This window comes from Prosopis cineraria, unplaced genomic scaffold, assembly GCF_029017545.1.
Source record: "Prosopis cineraria cultivar Desert tree isolate PC_DT_omini unplaced genomic scaffold, ASM2901754v1 PC854, whole genome shotgun sequence".
Classification (NCBI taxonomy): Eukaryota; Viridiplantae; Streptophyta; class Magnoliopsida; order Fabales; family Fabaceae; genus Prosopis; species Prosopis cineraria.
In genome coordinates this window covers 1-10,327 of record NW_026556179.1, presented here as the reverse complement: position 1 = coordinate 10,327, position 10,327 = coordinate 1, and the positions used below count along the sequence as shown (strand labels likewise).

Here is a 10,327-nt window from a genome sequence, read left to right as displayed (position 1 = left end):
ATGATCAAATGTCAAACTTATTCCCTCTTATTACCTCCGACACGAAACTGATGGCTATCATATGGATACGTCCTTCACAAACTAACCCAGCCTTTTACTTGTGAGGAGCTACCAGGCCAGGGTTAACTCACTCACTTGTATAATCTAGTTTCCTCTAATACTAATAAATGTGAGGTGTCGTACCCCTAATCTAGCCTCTTTATGAACCAGTAAAAACTAGTTAGGTTTAAGTTTCATATAGAACAAGTGGGACAATCCCAAATCAATCATAGGACACGAGCTACCTCCCAATTCCAATAATTAGTGCCAAGGCAAGTTTCTGATTCCAATGGTCACTGCTAATACTATGTGGATTTATCAACCACTCCTTTCCCTAAGTGAACTCTTGCCAATAATCATACTATGCGCGTATCACATATAATGTGCAATGTGACCCAATTCACAATGATATCACAAGTTCACATCGATTTCTCACTTCTAATAAACTCCATAACCAATATACCACATGTAGTGCATTTTCAAAATATCACATTTTTTCACTTTCACCACAACATACCATTAATCAAAACATCAATCACAAATAGATGGCATATAAGAGCTTTTCATTTTCAAAACCATTTCACAAGTTAAACACATTATCAATTGCATCAACAGTTCAAACCATCGACCATGTTACACAAATAATCAATTAATATTTAACTATATAGACTAGGTTTTTTTCAACTATCTCAAACTTTTGAGAGGTTAAAGGTTTACCTCTTATAATTCCAACTTTCAAAGCTTCTCACAAGCTTGAATGGTGCCAATATGAATCACACTACAATCATATTACAAGGATATCATCATTATCCTATTTTTGTGAGTTTACCAACATTAGTCGCCACATTCTCTATTCTATTAATCCCATAATTCACTACTCATTCATACCTAATGGGTTTACTAGGTTTCATTAACCCACATTATCATTAATAAGTCATCTAACCATTATTAATGAGTATTAACTCTCCCAATAATCGTATTAATTGCAGTTTGCATGAAAATAACTCCTTCCAACTAACTCTTAACAAAGTCATCAATATAGGGTTTGAATACTCAAAACTACTCCTATTATATCCATTTTAGTCAATAGGTTCAGACCCACTCCTATGGATCAAAAATTAATTTTTCAACTTAAACCCTAACATTAATCTTCATAAATATGCAAGTAAAAGGAAGAAAGGAAGCTCATTATACTTACTTTAGGTGTTGGGAAGCTTCAAACTATCCTCAAGGGTCCTAATATGCGTGTCCAAGTAGAGCCAAGTTGTTCTCTTCAATTTCTCCTTTCCTCTTCTTCTATTTTCGAACACAAACATGAATTGATAAAGTCTGATTTTTGGCCATATGCCATGACACACGTAGCCTCCCGCCACGATGCATGGCATAGAAAGGCCCAATGAATGTTGGTTTTGCTCTGTGCATTGCGGCGGATTGTTCACATGTCGTGGCATGTGGCACAGCGAGCATTTCTCCTCTTTTCCACTTCTTTTCCTTGCCCGAATGACCCGTATTCACCTCGAACCCACATCTAGGGTTGAATTCACAATTTAGACCCATCTGGCCATACATCTCATTAATTCACTAATCATACTTGTTAAAATAATTAATCTAGCATAAATTTCTCGGATGTTACATCAACAACAACTATTCAATCTCGATCATAGTCATTGGTCTGGTAATGGTCACAGCTGGCGGTCTGGTCTTAGTAATCGCTAGCAGTCCTATATCGATTGACGCTAATCGTGCGTCCTCGGCCGGTGCCGACCATTTAGTCTTAGCCACAACCAGTCATTCAGTCTCTATCAACATGGGTAGTTCGGTCTTGATTAGTGCCATCCGCGTGATCTTGGTCAAAGTTAGTCATTCGATCCCAGACAGTACCAGTGGTCTAGTCCCAGTCAACGCCAACTATCCTATCCTAGTTGGTGTCGGCATTTCAGTTTGGGTTGTCACCTACAGTCCAGTCCCTATCAACACTAGCAGTCTAGTCCCAATGATGCTGGCAATCGAATCTCAATGGATGTTGGTCGAAGGCAATGATATCAAAGTTCATAAGGTAGTGAAGTTGATGAACGAACATGAAAGAAAAGAGAAGCTTATATTAAAATTTGAAATAATAGGAGTTAAGAAAAGATTTAAAATTACAAAAGAATTAAGGTAGGATTTAGATTTGGATTACCCAAACAATAGATTTGGCTCAAATCTAAATCTCCATGCATCCAAACATAGCATTAGAATATTTTTATTAATGATAAGTTTATTTGTAATTCTACTTCATGTATAATAGAAATACTTTTCCATTTTTTTTATTTTTAGTTTGAAAATATACATATAAAACTTAAAAATGGCCAAGAGCATTGCATGGTTCAAATAAATAGTGAAAACAATATTTTTTAGTGACTGAAAAAAAGAATTTCCGACCAAAGGGATACTGATTCTAATCAAATCAAATATCACTAGACCTATAATGAAATATGATATATTTCTACTAGAATCAGCCGAATCAATTGGAAAGTTGCCTTCCTTTATATGTGAAATGCATAGCTTGCCACTTGCATGATATGAAATAGTGCTTCCTAATCCCCATATATAGCTGACATATTGTAGAATATAAACTGCACCAATCCATATATTTCTATATATCCACATACAGAGAGAGAGAGAGAGCGAGCATAAGCAAACAAGAAGTTTTCTTATAAGATTCCCATTTGTGTTCCCCGACTTCCCCAATGCCTTCTCTTGGCTTTTCTTCAAACTCCATTAATATTCTTCTTCCTTATTAATTTATCTCTTCCTCTTCCCTTTCTTCTTCACTGGTCGTTACACACTACTCTTCTGAGTCTCAAGAAATATATACTGCCAATGCCTCCTCCTGCACCAGAGTTTCTTTTTCCTTCACCTCCAAATCCTACAGAAAGCAAAGAAGGTTTATCAGAAACTTTGGTTTTTGATGCTTCTGTTCTCAAGTATATATCTCAAATACCCTCTCAGTTCATATGGCCTGACCATGAGAAGCCATCATGCCCGAGCCCACCAGAACTCCGAGTCCCTCCAATTGACCTGATGGGCTTTCTCTCTGGGGACCCCGCGGCCATGGCCAAGGCATGCTCTCAGGTGAGAGAAGCTTGCAGGAGCCATGGGTTCTTCCTTGTGGTTAACCACGGGGTTGATGCTGGACTCATAGCCCAAGCCCATGAGCTCATGGATAGTTTCTTCTGCATGAAGCTATGTGACAAGCAGAAGGCTCAGAGGAAGCCTGGAGAGCATATTGGCTACGCCAGTAGCTTCACCGGAAGATTCTCCTCCAATCTTCCATGGAAAGAGACGCTGTCTTTCAGGTATTCTGCTGCTGCAGTTGATGACCAGTTCGTTGAAAGAACAGTTGAAGAGTATTTTGTGAACGTTATGGGAGAAGATTTCAGGGAATTCGGGTAATAAATTGAAAGATTTCTTCTTCTTCTTCTTCTTCCAGGTCACTTTATGGACCTAATCTCTACACAAATATTCAACTGTCGATAATTCTCCTTCTTATTACATGTTGTGTTTGAAATTATTATTTGGTTCAGGAGATTGTACCAAAAATACTGTGAAGCCATGAGCAATGTGTCGCTCGGAATAATGGAGCTTCTGGGAACGAGCCTAGGAGTTGGGTGCAACTACTTCAAAGACTTCTTCAAAGAGAATGATTCCATCATGAGACTGAACTACTACCCTCCATGCCAGAACCCAGACCTTGCTCTTGGTACTGGGCCCCACTGCGACCCCACTTCCCTCACCATTCTTCATCAAGACCAAGTTGGAGGTCTCCACGTGCTTGCCAATCAAACATGGCATTCAGTGGCCCCTTACCCTAATGCTTTCGTCATCAACATCGGCGACACCTTCATGGTATGCTTCTCCTGCTAAACAGAAGAGATGACTGACACGCTAACTCTTGAGAGATTTCTGCTAAATAAACTCAAACATTCAAAGACCAGTTTGTTGGTTTATTCCGATATAGAAAAAAGTACATTTCAATTGCATACCAGATCCTGGACACATTCAAAATAAGATCTTGCACTTGTGTCTAAGATATGTCAAGTACTCAGTGACATCATTCTTCGAACTAAGCACATGGATACTCTATTATTGATGGAGATAATGAATGATACGTCTCATTTCATAGGAAAGGTTCACCCACTATACATAAAAAAGAAAATAACATTATATTGGCCTGATTATTATTTGACAATTTCAGGCTCTATCAAACGGGATATACAAGAGTTGCTTGCATAGAGCAGTAGTGAACAAAACGAGTGTGAGGAAATCGCTTGCTTTCTTTCTGTGTCCAAGATGGGACAAAGTAGTGGCTCCTCCAGAGCTTCTAGTTGCCGACGAAAATCCAAGAATATATCCAGACTTCACATGGCCAAAACTTCTAGAGTTCACTCAGAGACATTACAGGGCAGACACGAGAACCTTTGATGCTTTCTCGAGGTGGCTACAAGAGAAAAACATATAACTTAGAAGGTGACATCAAATAAAGTTAAAGAGGCTGCTTTCTTCCCATATTAGCTTTATACTTTGGTGGGTCTCACGGGGAAAAAGAAAAGGATAGCAGAAAAACCAAAAAGAGGCCTCTTTCTCTGCAATTACATGTACCTTCCTGTGTCACTGTTTGAAAGAATCCCACTATAGATATATAGTGCAATTTGTATGAATAAAGGAGAGTGTTTCATGGCATGGGCTCCATATATGTAAGTGAATTCACTGAACTCTGGTCATTCTCGTTATTATTGAAAAAAACATGACTATCTGTCTGATGACTTGCGCACTTTCTTGTTGATATTGTAGATACTTATCGGATAATACATGCATCTAGGATTTTCAATATTAAAGATATTCTCTTCATTGTATCCTCATTTGCCTAAATCAGAAACAACAACGCACCGCTTGAAACAACTGAAGGCAAGTTTCCCGCCGCCGACAACTTTATTTGATACCACCCCTCCCGTACGACTACAATATTTTTGCTTTTTAAAACACATTTAAACAATGTAGAGGAATTATAAAACCTGTCAAACCACTTTTGACAACTAAAAGTCAACGGTAACAATTTGTTCACTCTATGATTAGTGACGGACCGGAAAAATTTATTAGTGGAGGGCAACATTAATACAAAATATAAATATTAATATTTTTGAATAAAATATTTTTATAAGTATTAGTTAAAGTAATATATAAACAAATTATATGAGAAGTTTAAATATATATATTAATTTTATTTGCATCAAAAATTAATTTTACAATAAATAAAGGAGTAAATAGGGGCAATTGCAATTTTTAAGAGGAGGCAAGTGTAATTTCACAATAAAGTTTGCCAAAATTTTGCTAATTTAGTGGTTGGGCAATTGTGCCCACTTTGCTCAACCCAAGTACGTCCCTGCCTATGGTAAGAATACTTTGAAGTTATGATGGGACTATGGACGGCAATCTCAAAAAACTGCTTAGCACATAAAATAGATAATATTTAATAATTTAAGAATTGTTGTGAAATCCTTAAATAATTCAAATTAAATATTTAGATAATATATGTTGTGAAAGGAAGGGGTGACGTTAACCACGCTTTCAACATAATTTTCAAATATTATAAAGCAAAATGTTATATTTATACACACACAGATATAGATATTAATTAATTTTTGAATATATTTAAATAAAAAATTAAGATTAAGAAAACAAATAAATAAAAGCATATAAAAAATTAGAGGAAGCAGCTGAGTTAGGGACAGGTCCATTGACATCATGGCATATCGCTATATATTGATTTTGAGAATGTAAATAACCTGAATCCTTCAATCATCCAAGAATTCGTGAACGGAACAAAAGGCTTACTCTGATTCGGGCAGGTTGAACAGAGCAGAGCAATAATGTGGGAACTATAGCTTCCCAAACTCAAATTATTTATTGCAACTCATATTTAAACACATATCGTCATTGTTAGAACCACAGCTGGAGCACAGAAAAAACACACTTATTTATTGGCTGACGATGTCTCCTGAAATACACCTCCTTCAGTTCAGTCCAGCGTGACGGGAGTGAGCAAGGGTTGATTTGAAAAGAAGGCGTGGAGATTAGCAGCGGCAAGTTGGGAGATGTGATTGAAAGACTCGGAAGTGAGAGCAGCAGCGTGAGGGGAGAGCACAACATTATCCAAAGAGAAGAGCTGATTGGGAACGAGAGGCTCATTCTCAAACACGTCCAGGCCGGCACCTGCTATCTCCCCACTCACCAGACGCCTCACCAGTTCGTTCTCCTCCACCAGACCCCCTCTTCCTACGTTCACTATCACTCCCTCTCTTCCCAGCGCCTCCATCACTTGCCTGTCCACTATGTGATGCGTCTGCTCTGTCAATGCACAGCACACAACCAGAGCGTCGCTATTAGCTGCCAGCTCCACCGCACTGCCGTAAAATGGGTACGCCACCCATGGTTTCTTGCTTCTTGAATTGTACATTATTTTGCACCCCATGGGTTCGAGCCTCTTCGCCACTTCCATCCCTATTTTTCCCAATCCAATTATCCCGACTCGCTTGCCTCCCACCTGAAACAACCATCTCAAGTCTTCACCGCAACTTCTACAACATCTTTTTTGATCCCTTTCTAAACCATCCCTTAATTGTACTTTGCTTCCTTTTGGTCTTTTGCAATGAAATCTCGACTCCACTTGACAGATCAAAAGTGCAATTTGTTTTCTCAACGCATGCTTTTTAGGTGAACTGAAGCTCAAGTATTCTTAGGCTTGTGTAACTTTAAAAGGTTATATTAGCAATAGTTGTTGAAATCATCATAAAATTAATTGTTAATGATGATTAAATATCAATTAGTCTCTTCTTCTTTTGTGACATCAATTAGACAGTCCTTTTTCTTTTTTCTTTTTGATAACTCAAGTAGACAGTCTTTAACCTTTATGGCATTGCGAACATCTAAAAAAAGCCGTTTGGTATTTCTCTGCCAACAAACTGTAACATTCTTTTTTCGGCCACACGAGATTACCAATTTGGTTTCGGTGGTGCTCAGCACCAAAAACACTGCCGTTTGGCAGTGTTTTTTTTTTTTTCTTTTTTAAAACCACAAACTGATTATAATAATAATAAATAAATATTATAAAATTATTATTTTAATATTTGATAACCAAATAAATACTAAGATGTTAAAATTAAACCACAATGGTTTAAATAAAAATTTTAATTTGAACATTTCAAAATTGTACTGAAAAATATAAAAAAAATGATTTGAAGGGTTTAAAATTAAGATTCATTCTAGCAAAATAAGCTAGTTTCTTACACAGTAATCAATCAATATTTGAATTCCTATTAAAAAAAGTATCTATATTTAATATTCGATCATGCCTTTAATTATGCAAAATCAATAAAACAATAAAATATTTTTAGTTATAATTCTAATTTTTCAGTACAGTTCTAAACTATTTAAATCAAAATTTATATATGCACTGTTTAAGTCAAATTTTAATGAGTCAAAATATTCAAGTTCAATTTTAACATTTTAATATTTATTTATTTATTAAATATTAAAATAATAATTTTATAATATTTATTTATTATTATTATAATCAGTTTGTGGTTTAAAAAAAAAAACACTGCCAAACCGCAGTATTTTTGGTGCTGAGCACCACGGTCGAAACCGAGTCCCGAGAGTACAAGATGAACTTCACGTTTTTATAAACTCGTTTTAAATTCCCGATCCGGCCCAATCACCTTGGCCCATAATGTTCAAAGCAAAAAGTAAAATTCTATTTTACCTACTTCAACTTTGGCAAAAAAAAAACATATATATATATATATATATTTTTTTTTTTTTTTTTACTTATTTCGACGAAACTATTATCTTCTATAGTTTATACATCTGTATCAAGACCGAAATTGCGTCGTTAGACTGAAAAAAAAAAAAAAAATTAGGTATTCACATTCTAGATTATTCGGGCAATAACGCACAGTTTAGGTGGCAACTTTAAGTTAAAAAAAAGATTACCCGTAAAGCCGGGGGTATATTCCGGAGTTCATCAGATCGAAGCCCTTCCCTGACACGTCGATTAGCGGTAGAAATCCTCATCAGAACATCGAGGAACAACCCGACGGCCAGGTCGGCGACATCGTCGGTGAAGGCTCCTCCGGCGGAGGCGACGCGGACGCCGAGGCGGCGGCACTCGGGCATGTCAATATGATCGGTGCCGATGCTGGTGGTGACGATGAGGCCGAGGGAGGGGAGAGAGCGGAGGACATCGGCGTTGAGGCGCTGCATAGGGTTGCAGAGAATGGCGCGAACGGAAGAGGGATGAATGTTGTGGGAGGAGAGGAATTGGGGAAGAGAAAGGGAAGAGTCGAAGAAGTTGAGGAAGTTGAAAGTGTGAGAGTGTTGGGATTGGAAGTCTCGGAAGATCATCGGAGGACCCAGAACGAGAATGTGTGGCAGATCGGTCGCCATTGATAGGGTTTGACGAGAAGGGAAGAGGAAGGAAGAGAGAGTCAGAATAAGTCAATTGACCTCTTCCTCAACGCTGGTATTTTAGAATCAATATACTAATATAAAATACTCGTTTTAGATCCACAAAAACAGGTAATTTGGTCTTGTTTAATGATTGCACATTTTTATCTCTAATCTTTTTGAGCAAATTTATCTCTAAGTTTGTTAGTTAATGTGTTTGGGGAATTCTGGGGGGAAAAAACAGATATAATCTCTTTTTAATAGAATAAAATTAAAATCTTTGGGTATTTTTTGACCTTTTTGGCACAAAAAGGGTGTCCATTTTATTGATTAAGTATTTTTTGACTTTTAAATATCAAATATATAAGGTGTAAAAAATAGTAAAGAGTAAACACGGACAAGATTTGCCGTGAAAAATATATTTTTTTTTTTTACCAAAAACGTATGGACTCTCAGTCTTTCATAATATGGTTTAAAAAAAAAACAATAGGAAAGGATTCGTCATATCATCTTCACTTCTTCAGTGTATCTTTTGTGCCGTAAACTGATGAGTCCCCCCCCCCCTTTCGGGTTGGGAAAAAAAAATGAGATCTTTTTTTTTTAAAGAAAAAACTGAAAGCTTATTTCATTAAGGGATTTAAATATTGTGATATTGCTAGTTTCAGCATTTTTTCGTGTGGCCTCCCTTGATATCTTGAATTTGCAGCTTGTCTTTCTTTTTCGCAAGTTGCACGTACTCGAATGATATTGAAGATCGTTCTCCACAAAATTTATGTCAATAAAGACTCATAAATTTTGTATTAGATTATCTTGTGAAAATACATATATATTATTATTAAAATCTGAATATTAACTCCTTAAATTTTAAGGAAACTCTAATAAAAAAATATGCTAAGATTTAATAACAAAATATACATGTTTTATATGACAACATATGACCCAGAATTTATGGGTTCTTATTGAAATAAATTGTCACTCTCCTTTAAATTTCACCAATACAATATATATATATATATATATATATTTAGGTGGAAAAGAGGGCAGTGCCCAATGTATTATTTAGGTAGAGAGAGTGGGAAATAATTCCCGTACAATCATTAAGAACAAGATTCCTTACAGAAAGGAGAATGCTATAGTAATAACCAAAGGTATTAAGAGCCTTTTTAGAAGGACAATCAATCACTTGATTCTGAGATATTGGGATGTGAATTGTTCGAACATACCCATTGTGCTTCAAAAGCTTGGAAGTCTCTAATATAACTTGGCTATAAGAAGGAGACGCATCCGGATTTGAGCAAAGGACATCAGCAAGAATTTTACAATTAGTTTCCAGCATAATGTCTTTGAAGCCTATATCATGAGCAAGTTGGAGACCTTTAAAGCAAGCCCAAGCCTCTACTTCTAGTGGTGAGCATTGGCCAAGGCTAAATGCAAATCCAGCAATCTATGAGCCATGATGATCTCTTAAAACTCCTCTACATCCAGCTTTAGAGTTCAATTGTGAAACAGCACCATCAACATTAAGTTCAACCCAACCTCTAGGTGGAGTAAACCAAGCCAAAGGAGAAGTCTCACTCAAGCTTGTATTGGAGTGGCACAAGAAAGATTTCCACATTGACATTAACAAAGGTGCAAGGTTTTTCGGTTTTACTAAAGTTGGGGTCAAAGATGGAGTTATTTCTCCATTTCCATAAATGCCAAATTGAGACACCCCAGAATATACTCCAATCATCATTATTATAGAGAAAAGTACTTATATTATACTTCAAATTATTGTCAACCTAACCTCCAAGGGGGGAATTAA

At 36.5% G+C, this 10,327-nt stretch overlaps 2 protein-coding genes across 2 annotated transcripts; one reads left to right on the top strand and one right to left on the bottom strand.

Annotated features, from left to right (window-relative positions):
- Positions 1–2,677: 2,677 nt before the first annotated feature.
- On the top strand, positions 2,678–4,878 carry LOC129298582 (gibberellin 20 oxidase 1-D-like). Its single transcript, XM_054937003.1, has 3 exons — positions 2,678–3,470; positions 3,606–3,927; positions 4,277–4,878. The coding sequence occupies exons 1-3, from the start codon at positions 2,902–2,904 to the stop codon at positions 4,538–4,540; spliced, it is 1,155 nt and encodes a 384-aa protein (XP_054792978.1). The 5' UTR covers positions 2,678–2,901; the 3' UTR covers positions 4,541–4,878.
- Positions 4,879–5,796: 918 nt separating this feature from the next.
- Positions 5,797–8,569, bottom strand: LOC129298581 (glyoxylate/hydroxypyruvate reductase HPR3-like). The gene is made up of 2 exons (XM_054937002.1): positions 8,071–8,569; positions 5,797–6,622 (listed from the first exon to the last, which is right to left on the bottom strand). Exons 1-2 carry the CDS (start codon positions 8,521–8,523, stop codon positions 6,098–6,100), a joined length of 978 nt encoding a protein of 325 aa, XP_054792977.1. The 5' UTR covers positions 8,524–8,569; the 3' UTR covers positions 5,797–6,097.
- Between the last annotated feature and the right edge of the window lie 1,758 nt (positions 8,570–10,327).

What these genes read in the sequence shown, in the direction of transcription:
- LOC129298581 (XM_054937002.1), bottom strand. Translation starts at nt 8,523, where the DNA reads ATGGCGACCGATCTGCCACACATTCTCGTTCTGGGTCCTCCGATGATC. An exon ending in ATATACCCCCGGCTTTACGG is followed by an intron (nt 6,623 to 8,070) that starts GTAATCTTTTTT and finishes TGGTTGTTTCAG; the next exon opens with GTGGGAGGCAAGCGAGTCGG.
- LOC129298582 (XM_054937003.1), top strand. Translation starts at nt 2,902, where the DNA reads ATGCCTCCTCCTGCACCAGAGTTTCTTTTTCCTTCACCTCCAAATCCT. An exon ending in GAAGATTTCAGGGAATTCGG is followed by an intron (nt 3,471 to 3,605) that starts GTAATAAATTGA and finishes TATTTGGTTCAG; the next exon opens with GAGATTGTACCAAAAATACT. An exon ending in ACATCGGCGACACCTTCATG is followed by an intron (nt 3,928 to 4,276) that starts GTATGCTTCTCC and finishes TGACAATTTCAG; the next exon opens with GCTCTATCAAACGGGATATA.